Consider the following 14312-nt stretch of genomic DNA (forward strand, 5'->3'; position numbering starts at 1 on the left):
ATTTAACTATGCAAGTCCGTTAACACATTCTTATTTACAATGACAGCCTAACCTGGCCAAACCCAAACGACGCTGGGCCAATTGTGCGCCGCCCTATGGCACTCCCAATCACAGCTGGTTGTGAAACAGCCTGGAATTGAACCAGGGTCTGTAGTGATGCCTCTAGATGCTGAGCAGCATCTGGTCTCCCATCCAGGGACCAACCCTGCTTTAACTTAAGTGGTAACCCAGCAGTGGGATGCTGGATGGTATGAAGCAGGCTTCATGGGACACACTGCTCACAAAGTTGACATAAGCAAACCGCTTGCCCACACAACACCAAACTCAATGTCTGCCATCTTGCCTGGCACAGTTAAAACGAGGATTAATACGTGAAGAGCACACTTCTCCAGTGTACTAGCGTCCATCGAAGGTGAGAATTTTTGCCCACTGAATTAAGTTATGATGCCGAACTGGAGTCAAGTCAAGACACTGGTGAGGATGACGAGCACACAGATGAGATTCCCCGAGACTGTTTTTGACAGTTTGTGCAGAAATTCTTTGGTTGAGCAAACCCAGTTTCATCAGCTGTCAGGGTGGCTTGTCTCAGACGATCCCGCAAGTGAAGAAGCCGGATGTGGAAGTCCTGGGCTGGCATGGTTACACGTGGTCTTGGGTTGAGAGACCAGGTGTACGTACTGCCAAATTCTCTAAAATGACGCTGGAGGCAGCTTATGGTAGAGAAATGAACATTAATTTCTCTGGCAACAGTGCTGGTTGAGATTCCTGCAGCCAGCAGGCAAATTACACACTCCCTCAAAACTTGCGACATCTGTGACAGTGTTTTGTTACAAAACTGCACATTTTATAGTGGCCTTGTCCCCAGCACAAGGTGCACCTGTGTATTGATCATGCTGTTTAATCAGCGTTTTGATATGCTACACCTGTCAGGTGGATGGATTATCTTAGCAAAGGAGAAAATGCTCACTAACAGGAATATAAACAAATTTGTGCACAACATTTTAGAGGAATAAGCTTTTTGTGAGTATGGAACATTTCTGGGATGTTTAATTTCAGCTCATGAAACATGGGACCAACACTTTACATGTTGCATTTATATAATTATTTATTCAGTATATATATTTCACCACTAAATGAATATGAGCATGTATCTGTGAATTAATGTACATCTTTGTTCTACAAACCTTTGGCCAGAAAGAGAAGGAGAAGGTTCTCTGGATGGCTGAGGGTTCTCCATCCTCGGGACAGAACCCATCGCGGGTCTCGTCTCTGGCCGTCGTGCTCAGTGAGGCATTGCTCTCCTCGTCAAAGTTCTTCTGCTCAGAGGTGGCACCAACTGAAAAATGACAACGCTTGGTCAATTGCAGCCACAAGAGAATCTAGAAATGGCTTCATGTAGTGCTTTCTCAAAATTAGCAACAGCAGTATACGAGATGGGTCATACAGTGAATCTTCAATTCAACACTAAGCAGCAAGCTTAAATAGACCACATACAGACATATGGTAGTTTCTAAATGCCAGCTAAAGCAGACCAACTACACACAGCCACTTACTGTGTTGGGGCTGGCTTCAACAGAGTAGTTATGAGTCATGCACTTGCATGGCCCAACGGTCTATAGTATAGACCTCTACACAGACCCACGGTTGATAGTTTGCATGAATTCACACCCTAAAATTGAATTTATCCTTGAGAAAAGCTATATTTTTAGCAATGGAGTTGGGAGTAAGACATACCTTCAGCTTGAGACGACTTCTCAGACTTGTCGTCTTCCTCCATCTTCTCCTCATCCTCCTCTTCAAGGCCTTTCTCAGCCACTGGATTGGGAGATTTGGGAGACTTGGCTGGACTCCCTTCTTTCTCCTTCTTGGTTTCCTGGTCTTCCGATGCTTTGGAAGCCTCCGGTTCTTCCTGGAATTCTGGATTCTTGTCCTGGTCCCTGACGTCCTCATTGGGAGTGTCTTCTTTCTCAGGTCCGGCCTCCTTGGAAGACTCTCCGTCAGAATCACCGTTGACCTCCATTTTCTTGTCCTTCAGTTCTTGGTCTTCCTCGTCTTTTAGGTCATCTCCCTCCTCCTTAGCTTTCTCGTCCTTCAACTCCTTCTTGGGAGACGCAGCCTTCTCTTCCTCCATCTCGTCTTCCTTGCCTTCCTGCTCGTCTGGTTTCTCAGCTTTAGTACATGGAAGGTCGTTGTCACCTTCCTCTTTCACCTCCTTGCCTTCCACATCCTCCTCTTTGACATGAGAGGGTTTCTCAGCAGCAGCCTGCTCAGAGGCAGTAGAGGGAGCTCCATCGCGGGGCGGCTGAAGCGCCCCAGCCGATCCCCCCTTGGTGAACTTCCTGTGGGCCTCAAGGAAGCCCAAGGCTGGGTCGTTGAGGATGTGGTAGTCGGTGCGGCTCACGCCGTGCTTAGAGGCGCCCAGGAGGAGGTCGCGGTCGTGACGGCCGCAGTCCCACCACTCCGGCAGGTCAGAGCTGGGCTGGCAGAGGCGCAAGCGTTCGCCCAGCAGGGGGTGGGGCAACACCTGCTCGCGGATGCGGCGCAGCAGCTCGATGCGGTAAAGGGTGCGTGATGCCCGCTCCTCCGTGATGGGGTCAATGATCAGGGTGGGGTCTGGGAGCTCTGCCAGAGAGACAGAGGGAGGGGGTGTGAGGAGAGAGGAAAATAGTTGTTAATCTAGTCAGTCTTTCCAGGGAATGATCCTTTGCTTTAGCTTAATTAAATGTAGGTATGGCTGAAGTTGTGTTCAAGAGCTCTGTAATTAAATGTGTGAGGGCATTTACCTGTGTCGGTCTTGACCTGCATGCGACACACCCGTTTGCACATGGCCACGAAGGAGAAGTAGTATTTCTCTAGGCTCTCGTCAGTCTTCTTGTCCAGACGGGCGAAGGCCCTGAACTGGGTCCAGTCAAAGCGCTGACGGGCCGTGTCATAGATCACTCCAAACGTGGACACCACGCGGTAAAAGTCGGCTTCCTCACGCCTGGTCCACCTGATGACGAGACACGGAAGGGTTAATCCAACAACCAATGGGACGGAAAGCAATGTATGAGTAGTGTATTGATTAGGAGACTGGAGCATTATGGGTACTGTAGTACATACATCATGTTACAAGTAGCGCTTCTCAAACAAGCACCAAACAATACAGGAAGTTGATAGAACTTCAAGAAACTCTTGACTGTACTGCCTTCCATACAGCCGGGTAACAAATTGAAATGTTTATTATATACATATTGTTTATGGTGTATAACATATCCTAAGAAATCTGAATGGAAGTGTGCCTCGAAAACATCTAATCAACCAATCAAACTATTAATGTTTCTATACCTTTGACGCCTCTCTTTGAAGAAGGCCCCTCCTTCCGCCAGGAGAGCCGTCGCCTCGGGAATGAACGCTCCGCCCTTGGCCATATAAGGACTGCCCTCTGCCATGAAGGCTCCGCCCTCATGCACGTAGGCCCCTCCACCATCTGTGACCATGGAGAGTAGCTGTTCTCGGGGCCGGCGGCGGCGGCGGCCGTCGGGCCGGGCCATGGCCTCCTGGCGGAGCTGCTCACGTTTGTGCGTCCGCTGGTAGGCAGTGATGAGGCGGCGGAGTCTAGCGGTGAGGGCCGAAGCTGCCGGCCAGTACAGACGACCCGCCCCTCTGCTGCCTGCTCCATTCTCACCTGGTTTAGCTGTGAGGGGGAGGAGAAAGGGTGGAATATTAAGACTAGGACAAATAAATGTGACTGCATACTGTTGAGATGGTTCTGAAAAGCAACTTTGGTTTCTTTGGGTGCGTACATTGGTGGTTTGATATAAAAATAAATATATACATATTTTGAACTAAGAATTGGTGAATCATCGTCAGACAGATTGCTAGTAAATAATACAATGTCAAGCTTTTTATTGAATTTATCCCAAAAATTGTGGTCAACATAGTGCTACATCATGTGAACGCAGAGATGGCCGCTCCACTTACATTCACCACTCTCAACGTCCATAGCTTCCTCTTTGTCATCAAGGGGAGAGTTAGTGAAGTCATCCATCTCATCTTTAAAGGGCATGCGGAGAGGCTTGTACTCTGGGTCCTCATCCTCTCTGTACACACAAAGAACCAGGGATGGAGGGATGAAGAGAGAGAAGAGAAATTAGTTTTAAACTTAAAACAGAATCAAACAAAGGAGCAAGGGAAAAAGTGGTAGACAGCCAGGAAGAGAATATTGAGGGAAATTGGAGATGGGAGGGAAAGGAAGATCGAGTGGAGAGAGGGAGACCAAGACAGGTCGAAAAACAAACAAATAGGAGGGAGAGACAGGAAGGAAGATGAGTTGGAGGGTGACGGGGACAGGAGGTTGATAAGAAAAAGAGGAGGAGGAAGAGGGGAAAGAGGTGGTGGGTAATTTTGGCTGAGTGTCTTACCCCTCCGGACCATCTGCCATCATGTCCGCCCCCCTCTGCTCTGCAGCGATGGCCTTGGCGTCAGGCATGCCCACCCGCTCCAAGAAACACAGTGCAGGGTCGGCGCGCACCGAGTTATACTTCTCATAGCCTGGGATGGAGAGAGGGAGCGAGAGAGCACGATTGAGAAAGAAGGAGAGAGGTTGAATTAGTTCTACTTCCTACATCCGGTGAAGAGAGAGGGAGTGGGTGAGAGATGATTGCATTGTGACTGGGAAACGACACGCACCAGGCCTAGAACATAGCAGACTGACAATTTACAGTGGAAATACATATACACCTAGGCATTAATCATGATACACAGTAGCATCAATCCTGAAAGACTGAACAAAAAGCAAGAGAAGCCAAATTGAGTTTAAAACAAAACCCATCATGAAGTTCAGAATCACATCCTAAAAACGAACTGCCATCCATATATAGAGATGAGAAAAACAAAAACAGAAGGACAGACCCCAGGGTCCAGATGCAGACAGGGGGGCAGTGCCTGTTGGAGCGTATGTGAGTGCGCGTCTGACTGTGTGTGTGTGTTAATGTGTATAAGAAAATCTGTGTGTCTAAGTGTGTGTGTGTGCCTATCTCAGTATGTGTGTGTATTTGCCCAAGTGTGTGTAGCAGAGAGAAAAGTGCCCGTTGGAGCTTTCCAAGCAGAACAGATTAGAGCCTGCAGATCCCACTGAGCACGGCGGGTGGGAGGAGGGGGAGACAGAGGGGGGCGGGGGGGAAGAGGCACAGGCTGGAGCCCCCTCAACCGTGCCAGTTTGCAGACCAGACTATCCCCCCCCTTCTCCTCCACCTCTCAGCCTGCCCCCCCCCCCTCCACTCCCCAAAGCCCCCACCAGAACATCACATTTCAATTAGGATTTATGCGGTGACACATTGTTCCTAACCGCTGTTGCGCCCCGAGCCAAGCGCTAATCATGAGGGGGTTTATAGGCCATCACTCTTCCTTCTCACAGCCCTGGAGAGTGTGTGTGCCTGTACAGTGTGTACAGTGTGTGTACGGTGTGTGTACCAGACATGTGTGAGGGTTTGGTCTGTGTGCGCATGCTGGTGTATGTGTGTGTGAGAGGCAGAGAGTAGCTTCCTCCCCCGGCCTCCCAAGTGAATGAGGATTATGATAAACTATAGGCTCTCTCTATTGTTTCCATGTGTGTTTGAGAGAGCACCCGTGTGTGTGCGCGCGTCAGGGCTGAGGCCCAGCTCGGATCCATAATTGAATCAGAGAGGGTGGCAATTATGGAGAATAATGACAATTATGACAATTATTCCCAAATTAATATGAATATTTATCACCATCAATACAATTGACACTTAAAATCGTTACAATTCTGGCTTATCTTGTTTTGCACTGTAACAAAAAAAAAAAAAAAGGTGGTTAAATCTAAACCAGCTAGCCCATAGCTAAAAGAGAACTAACCTCATGATAAAGTGCATCAACCAATTGTGGTTGATAGAACACTGGATAACCAGGGACTAGATGGAAGCTGCAACAAGTCTGTGCTCACACACACCTACCTACACAGCCCATCTTCTCGGGCTGCTGGACATAGCCATCAATCAATCTCCTGACGTCTCACTGAGCCAGCTGTGCTCCACGGTCGCTATGGGAACACCAATCAAGCCAAAGCAGCCAGAACTCGGGCGGTGTGCGTATGTGTGTGCGAGTACCGGACGGGTGGGGCTTACCGTGTTTGAAGACACCGATGAGGAGCGATTTGTCCGACTCGCTGTCCCACCAATCGGCAGGGACCTCGGCGTGGAAAGGCTGAGGGATCCAGATATCCATTTCACTGTGGGCCCAGACCAAGGGGAGAGGAAGAGAGAACGAGGGGAAAATGAATTAACAGGGTCTAAAAATCGGCGCGTGTCCGTATTAGGCCCCATCTCCAGGCATCTGGGAGGAAATATGGTCATTAGCCACGCTGCTGGAACATCTCCACTGTGGCCCAAATGGAACCGTATTTCCTACATCGTGCCTCGACCAGAGCCAAAAGTAGTGCGCTATATAGGAAATAGGGTGCCATTTAGAAAGCAGCCCTCATCACTAAGGAGACCTAGGCAGAGCAGGCCTAACCTTATCACCACTAGCAGCCTGCCCTGATGCCTGCAACGCTATCACCACTAGCAGCCTGCCTGGCCTAATCCAATACAGACACACACACAGGCAAGCTGGCACTTATACACAGGCACACACATACACAATAACTGGCACATATATGCGCACACACACACAATAACAGCATTGTAGCTATTCAGCGAAGAGCCTCAGACGCCATTGACATGGTGTGCACGTTTTCGGCATTATATATGCATGCACATCTGGGTGATGGGGTGAAACGAGGGGAGAGGGAGGGAGTGTGAAGATAAAGCAGGCAGGGGCTTGGGAGTGTTGGAGTGAGAGATAAAGGGATGGGAGTGGATGCCAACCTTGAGTCTGTTCCCTCTAGGATCCGGTCGGCTTGGTCACCGATGACTTCCTGTCGCAGATAGTAGAGCATACGGACCCTCAGGAGAACTCTGTGTGTGTGTGGGGCGGGGGGGGAGACAGAAATAGGAAAGAAAGAAAAGGGAAGAGGGGGAGGGTAATAAAAGTGAAACTCTGGTCCCGTGCGCCAGCAGCAGTAGCTGGCTAGAGCGGCTAGCTGCGGCGGCGGATCTTTGGCACTGGCCGTTACCCATCCATCACGCTGCCAGGCCTGATTAGCCACGCCGCGCGCCAGCCCCTGCGCCTGACAGATGGCACCACATAATCGCCCCTGTGTGTGCCGCCTTTCACCCGCTTCCAACAGGTCTGCCTGGCACCTGGCCTGGCGCGGCGCCAGCCTCAACCCCAAAAAACCTGGCCGCCACAAAATCTCCCCGACAACAACAGAGTAGAAAGAAGAGTTGTGGCCAAGGAAGGAGGGAAAGTAAATAGGACACTGGCTAGAACTAAACAAAAGGAGTGTGTGTGTGTGTTGTGTGTGGGGCTAGTTGGAGTGGAGCTATGGAACTCATGTGAAATAGGATTACCGGGGACTAATGGGTGTTCGCTTTTTTGGGAATTATAAAGAAACCACCAACTATCAACGGTGTGTTGGCCTGCTTATCTATGACAATATGGTGGTGTGTGAGTAGGGGTTGTGTTTCCGTTAGGTTAAAGGTCAGAGGTTAGGGTAGACCAGTGTGTTCGAGACCACGTAAAGTGAGACCGGTTCAAGACCAGAGCAAATCGAGGGGGGGGGGGGGGGGGGGGGCAAGAGAGCCAAAACCAGCTAAATATGAGTCCAATTTAAGACAATGACAAAAAAATATATAAAAAAATTCAAGTATTTCTGTGCTCATATTAGAGGAGAACTTGGCAAGTCCGTTAAGAACAAATTTTTATTTACAATGACTGCCTACCCCGGCCAAACCGGACGACGCTGGGCCAATTGTGTGCCGCCCTATGGAACTCCCAATTATAGCCAGATGTGATACAGCCTGGAATCGAACCAGGGACTGTAGCGACGCCTCTTGCACTGATATGCAGCGTCAAAGACCGCGGCGCCACTCGGGAGCCTTCAGAAATTGAGAATGGTGAAAAATGCATGCAGAGGGAAAATAGTCACTCTACAAGTTGTTACTAACCCAAACACAGTAGGGAACAATGACGACCTTCAGAGAATTTGAAAAATAATAAACGTTCTGATTTTATCTCTTCAGTTGTTGTTGGAAAGGAAAGCGTGAACACTGAAGATGAGAAAAAGATCCAATAAGGATTTTTCTTTGGTGGTTTTTGGGAAGATAAATCTAGCTGGCTAAACTCTATTAGGGAATCATTTTGGAGTGACAGTGGACATTCAACCAATCACATGTTGATTTTTAATGGGTTGGGCGTTTAACCAAAACTTACGGAAACGACTTCCTTCAAAGGCCAACAGGTCACTGCGAATAGCGAGCAGTAGTTTTTCCACGATCTAGCTAGCTTTCGTTGTAGACTAGTTTGCAGCAGGTGCTATTCGAAGAGGATGGTAATTTGTTGGTGAGTGGAACTGTTTTTATTTATTGCAGCTCGCAGCCATTTCTTTGAATTTAACTTCAGCGTGAAACGCTGTTGCATCTAAACTTAAGTTCACCGGTCACTTTGTGTGCTGTTTGTGAAAAAGACATTTGCAACGGGAAGTAATAGTTAACGCTTAATGGTTGTGTTTTTGTATTCTTATGATGGGGACCTACTGGCGTATTATGTCAGTGAATGTGCGCCACGTCCTTTAACATCATGCTGTGTGTGACTGCTGTCTATCGGCCCCATGTGTTTAACATAAACTGCACTCTCCTACATAGTGCGCTCTGGTATTACAGCCGCTGTCCATCCGGCATCACGAGCTTGTCTCGCACATCCTTTGACGTGTCACTGTTCTTGCTTTTGGTGATGTGTGATCGTGATGGCGTAAGGCTAGGTTGTTTAAGCAGTGTGGTTGTGGGTAGCATTATACGTGTGGGTGCTATCTGTGTGAGTGGCAGCCAGAAGCTCGATTCAGTTCTGTTTTATTCAGTAGGGTGCATTAAGTGATGGTATGATTTTTGAGTGCAGTACATGTTGGAAGTTGCCACATTTCACCACTGAGCAAACATGTCTATAATAGATATTAAGACTGTTACAATTCCCCCCCTCCCCATTATTAATAGTGAGCACGCAACTTGCAAATAATTCCCCTAACTCTACCCTACTAGTGAATCAAGGAAATTCTGAAGAGCGCAACGAGGTTTGAGGATATTTGTCAATGAAAGTAAAGAACAGTAATGTTACGAGTCAAGTAGGAGGCCCAAGTTTTAATAGGTGATAAGATCGTTTAATGAAAGGTGGGTATGTATATTTCACCTGGCGAAGCAGTTCAACGAGCTGACTAAATGGAAGCTGATAACTACTGAGTTTCTTACGCCACTAGTCTCGGGAAGAAATGACGAGTCCTCACTGTCCGACACAGTCAAAATGTACCAGACAAACATGGGGTCTCGAGACCGGACTCGAGCACAACGACACTGAGCTTGATCAATGGCTAATTTGTTCCTTTGGTGTTTGAAAAACGACAGCGTTGAGGTTAGGATTTAGGGGTGACTTACTTATTACAGTGGTGTTTGAGGTGTCTTTTGTAGCTGTCCTCCTGCAGTAGCAGGTCAGGGTTACAGCTGGCCAGCCACTCTGCCCTGGGGAGCTGGGGAGGGGCAGGCGGGACTGGTTTCCCTTTCTTGCCCTTACGACCCCGTGGTACTGGAGTAGACAGACCTGCAGGAGAGGGGGGGGGGGGAATCACAACAACAGTCAGAGACATTACAATTTAGGGTAATAGATTCATTAGTTCTCATTGAGATCCCTTTATAAAGAGAGACCTGGGTTTGACAAGTCTAGTACAAGCAAGGATTTGATCAATTATGACAATTATTTATTTGAAATGGCCATCTGCAAACTAATTGATAACATTGAAATAGCAAGGAATTGGGCTAACTCTATGGTTCGTGTAACCAAATCAGATTCCAGTTTGCTTAGGCGGGAAACCAATGAGGATCAAGGTCAAATAAGTTATGTAAAGTCAGACTGAACCAGTTTGAGCCGGTTCTAGCCAGCGCTAAACCAGACAGAGCATAAGGTTAAAGCAAGGTCATGTCAGGAGTTGTTGTGGAGGGAATACGTGGGTGAGGGGTTGAGTGAGCGAGCGAGGGAGGGACGTTGGTGGTGGTACTGTGAAAAATCCTATGGAATTCAACGCATGTTTATTCACTACTCCTACTGGGGGCTATTGGGCAGGTCTTAAAGAGCAGCTGGTGAGGTTGCTACTGTGAGACAGTGGAAAGGTGGTGGTGTTTTCATTACGTTTTTGGTTAAGCTAAGGTAATGCTGCAGTAAGGGTGCTTAGGGATACGTACCGGAATGGTTAGTGAGCGTGCGGCTCTGTCCGTCCTCGGTGGGCGTGATGAGGTCCCAGATGAAGCTCTTGATGTTCTCGTCGCCACGGTAGTGCAGCAGGCAGTAGGCCAGCAGGGCGCGGCAGATGGTCTCCACATCTTGCTCGCGCAGGGGCCGCTTGAAACGCCCGTGGGACAGGATGTCTCCCCAGCGACCCCACCTAGCAGGGAGGGGGAGATCATCACAGAGAGAGGGGAAGAAAAAGGGAGGGGAGAGACGGAGGGATAGAAAGTGATAACGGAGAGGGGGGGGGGGGGGGGGGGGGGGGGGGGGGGAAGAAAAAAGGAGAGCGGGAAAGAGAAAACAAGATGAAGGAAATGATAAGAAAAGAAGAATAGACGAACGAAGCAAGGAGAGAGAGGAGAAAGAGATGAGAATTATTTAGTCAGTGTCTCAAGTATTATCATTTATCCCGATGACTCACATTTACAATCTGGAGCTGGAAGGTTTTTTATTTCCATATTCCTCCCCCCACCCAAACTACTACAGTAAGGTTGAGGGGCGGGTATGAATGGGGCGGTGTTATGTCTGGCTCTCTGCCTTTCAACCAGGTTCCAATGTCACACCACGATCTGATTCCGTGACCCCGTTTGCTCATGACCGCACATGCAACCGACAGCACATCTCATTACCGCGGGTGACCCAGAGTAGATTTCTACTTGTGACAACCGAGCGAAGACTCTTGTCTCGCCCTAAAACGTTTCTACACAGCAGTGAGATAACCCCACTGACATCCAGACGATAGGAGTGTGTTTGTGGGTCGAGGGAGGCTGGGGCTGGTCTATGGAGGGAGAGAGAGAGGGAGGGAGTCAATGGCAGCAGCGTCAGTTGAAATGAGTCCTCTCAGACGTGATGGCTCTAATTTGCCCTACAGCCCTGGGGTCTAGACAGTACAGTTGACTCGGTCGCATGTGAAAAACAAACCCCACTGCTGGTCAGATGTGGTGAGTGCATGCAGCCAGCCGTGATCTCTCCCTGTGGAGGGCAGCCGGGCACGGCGACTAATGAGTGTGTGTGTTTATAAGTGCTGGGCCATTGTGTGTGATGTAGGTGCTGGTTGGTTGGTTCACTGTGTGGTTGTGTGTTGGGTCATTATAGGAGTGCACGCAAGATCGATCTGGGCTCGTGTTTGTGTAAGTATACAGGCATGTTTAATGGCCCCTTGCGTGTGGGAGCCTCAGATGGCTAAGTGTTAAATTACTCTACATGGGAGTGTGCAAGCAATAGCGCTCCGTGGGCATCATTTCCCCCCAGACCACCGCAGCATGACCAGACCAGTCGCTTGTGACTGGTGTTTAGGCAAGCACACATCCTCAACCTCCTGAGCCTACAAAGGAGGGAAAGGAAAGATGAGATCGGTACCCTGGAAGCCAGACAAGATATGACATCTCTCAGGAATCAGGTGGACTTCCTGACCGAGAAGATGTAGAGGTGAAAGGATATCCCTCTGTGGTAATATCCCTCTGGTGTGTTTGATTAATTTCTTACATCCATCTAACAGTCTGTAGTGTCTAGCTGTAGATATTGACCACTATGGTGAAAATCTTTCACCAAATTCCCCCCAGAAAAAAAGAAAAAGATTACATTCTTTCAGATCTATCAGGGTTAGCCTTCCAAAGGGACTTGGGGCTTGGAGAACAGTCATCCCTTCCCTAACAAATGTCTAGGTCTTTCAGATGTCCACTCACCCATAAACCAGGAGGTTCTTCTCCACCCTAAAGCACTCGCTGCGGGGGTACCCTTGGGCTCGGTCCTGTGGCCGCCTGGGTTTAGTCAAGGGCTTCTCGTTCTCGCCGTCACTCTCCAGCTCGGAGAACTCCGCCAACTCGTCCTCCTTCATTGAGCTGTAGTGGCGTGTCTGCTTCCGTACCCTCGGCGTGTCAATCACCAGGGTGTTCTAAGAAAATTGTTATTTAAATCACACAAAATTAAATTGTGTCAAACCCCCCCAACCACATTTCCCTCCCTGTTAAAACACTCAAAACAGGTAGCATGTTATTATTGACCTAATTACCAGTTTCCCTGCGGATAGAGATCGATATATTAGGTACAGTACAAGTCAAAGGTTTGGACACCTACACATTCAAGGGGTTTTCCTTCTTCTTACTATAATAACAGAAGACATCAAAACTATGAAAACACACATGGAATCATTTATTATCCCCCCCCCCCCTTTTTTTAAATCAAAACATATTTGAGATTCTTCAAAGTAGGCACTCTTTGCCTTGACAGCTTTGCACACTCTTGGCATTCTCTCAACCAGCTTCACCTGGAATGCTTTTCCAACAGTCTTGAAGGAGTTTCCACATATGCTGAGCACTTGTTAGCTAAACTCCAAGCGGGCTGTCGTGCCTTTTACTGAGGAGTGGCTTCCGTCTGGACACACTACCATAAAGGCCTGATTGGTGGAGTGCTGCAGAGATGGTTGTCCGACTGGAAGGTTCTCCCATCTCCACAGAGGAACTCTGTCAAAGTGACCATCGGGTTCTTGGTCACCTCCCTGAACAAGGCCCATCTCCCCCGATTCCCCAGTTTGGCCGGGGGGGCAGCTCTAGAAAGAGTCTTGGTGGTTCCAAATTTCTTTATTTGAGAATAATGGAGGCCACTGTGTCTTGGGGATTTTTTTTTGTTTCCCTGCCGCAGATTTGTGCCTCGACACAATCCTGTCTCGGAGCTCTACAGACAATTCCTTCGACCTCATGGCTTGAATGTTGCTCTGACATGATTGGATTTTGCTCTGACATGCCGGTCAACTGTGGGACATTATAGACAGGTGTGCGCCTTTCCAAATCATGTTCAATTAATTGAATTTACCACAGGTGGACTCTAATCAATCATCTCACGGATGATACATGGAAATGGGATGCACCTGAGCTCCATTTTGAGTCTCATAGCAACGCATCTGAATACTTAAGTAAATAAGGTATGTTTGACATTATTTATAAATTTGCAACAATTCCTAAAAACCTGTTTTCGCTTCGTCATTATGGGGTATTGCGTGTAGATTGATGAGGATTTTTATTTATTTAATCCATTCAAGAACAAGGCTGTAATGTAACAACATTTGGAGTCAAGGGGTCTGAATAGTTTCCGAATGCATTGTATATATACACACACACATATATAAAAACTCATCCAGGGTGACTTGCAGAGATGACACGTCTGTTTATGCGGCTGGATTAAGTGCTATACTCTAGGGCCCTTGAGAGGGAGGAAAGAGCAAGAGCGGTGTGGGGTAGAGGCGGCGAGGAGAGGAAAAGGACTTGCTCTCTAGACTGACTAAGTGATGTCTCTGTTCCCCTCCGGCAGCAGCATAAGCTGCTTACTGCCTCTGGGTCCACCGAAGAGGGGAATGCGGGGTAATTAAGGAACAGAAAGAGATTCCCACAGCCACCGTTTTAAATGAGCTTGACTTAGCCCAGTTATGACTGGGGTGCCACGCATGGCTAGCCTGGGGGTAATAAGCCATATTAATTAACGCTTTAGATTAGTGTATGTATGAGGGAGATAATACTATTGAGCGCCGATACTTTAGCATGTGGTGTCTAAAGGGAGGGGAAACGCTGGTGTGACCACCCCGGGCTGGGTTTCTCCCATTCCCATAGTAAATACTGCAACTGAGAATTCAGCCCCAGAAGCCAAACTGTCAGCACAAATCGGTAGCCTTACTGTCCTCAAGTAGCCAGTTACTGTACAGTCCTTGAGACTGAAATACTGACCAAGCCAAGTCTCTGCCCTCCTAGGTCACCCCTGTCACACTACATTTCCCACAATTCAATTTCCTGAGGCTCACCCGTCCATTGATAGCATCCATGTCGAGCTCCGCCTTCTTGGCCCACTTCTGCCAGAAGTCTGGGTCCTCCAGGGAAATGTCCGTCCTGTTCCCAGCGGCCACGAAGCTCGCCTGGGGAGAAAGGGAGAAGGAGAAACGGTACCAACGGCGA

The 14312-nt window shown here is 48.4% G+C and overlaps 1 protein-coding gene across 2 annotated transcripts in view; it reads right to left on the bottom strand.

Annotated features, from left to right (window-relative positions):
- chd7 (chromodomain helicase DNA binding protein 7) overlaps nt 1-14312 on the bottom strand; it is an 80157-nt gene that overhangs the window by 14830 nt on the left and 51015 nt on the right. For both annotated transcript variants that reach the window (XM_031809740.1, XM_031809739.1), the window contains exons 20-31: nt 14162-14272; nt 12057-12265; nt 10329-10528; nt 9528-9690; nt 6870-6959; nt 6129-6232; nt 4404-4533; nt 3964-4082; nt 3328-3676; nt 2784-2992; nt 1735-2622; nt 1185-1336 (exon numbers count right to left, since the gene is read on the bottom strand). In XM_031809740.1, the coding sequence (XP_031665600.1) occupies nt 1185-1336; nt 1735-2622; nt 2784-2992; nt 3328-3676; nt 3964-4082; nt 4404-4533; nt 6129-6232; nt 6870-6959; nt 9528-9690; nt 10329-10528; nt 12057-12265; nt 14162-14272 (2724 nt within the window). The remainder of the gene's footprint in view (nt 1-1184; nt 1337-1734; nt 2623-2783; nt 2993-3327; nt 3677-3963; nt 4083-4403; nt 4534-6128; nt 6233-6869; nt 6960-9527; nt 9691-10328; nt 10529-12056; nt 12266-14161; nt 14273-14312) is intronic.

Source organism: Oncorhynchus kisutch, linkage group LG30, assembly GCF_002021735.2.
Source record: "Oncorhynchus kisutch isolate 150728-3 linkage group LG30, Okis_V2, whole genome shotgun sequence".
Taxonomy (NCBI): Eukaryota; Metazoa; Chordata; class Actinopteri; order Salmoniformes; family Salmonidae; genus Oncorhynchus; species Oncorhynchus kisutch.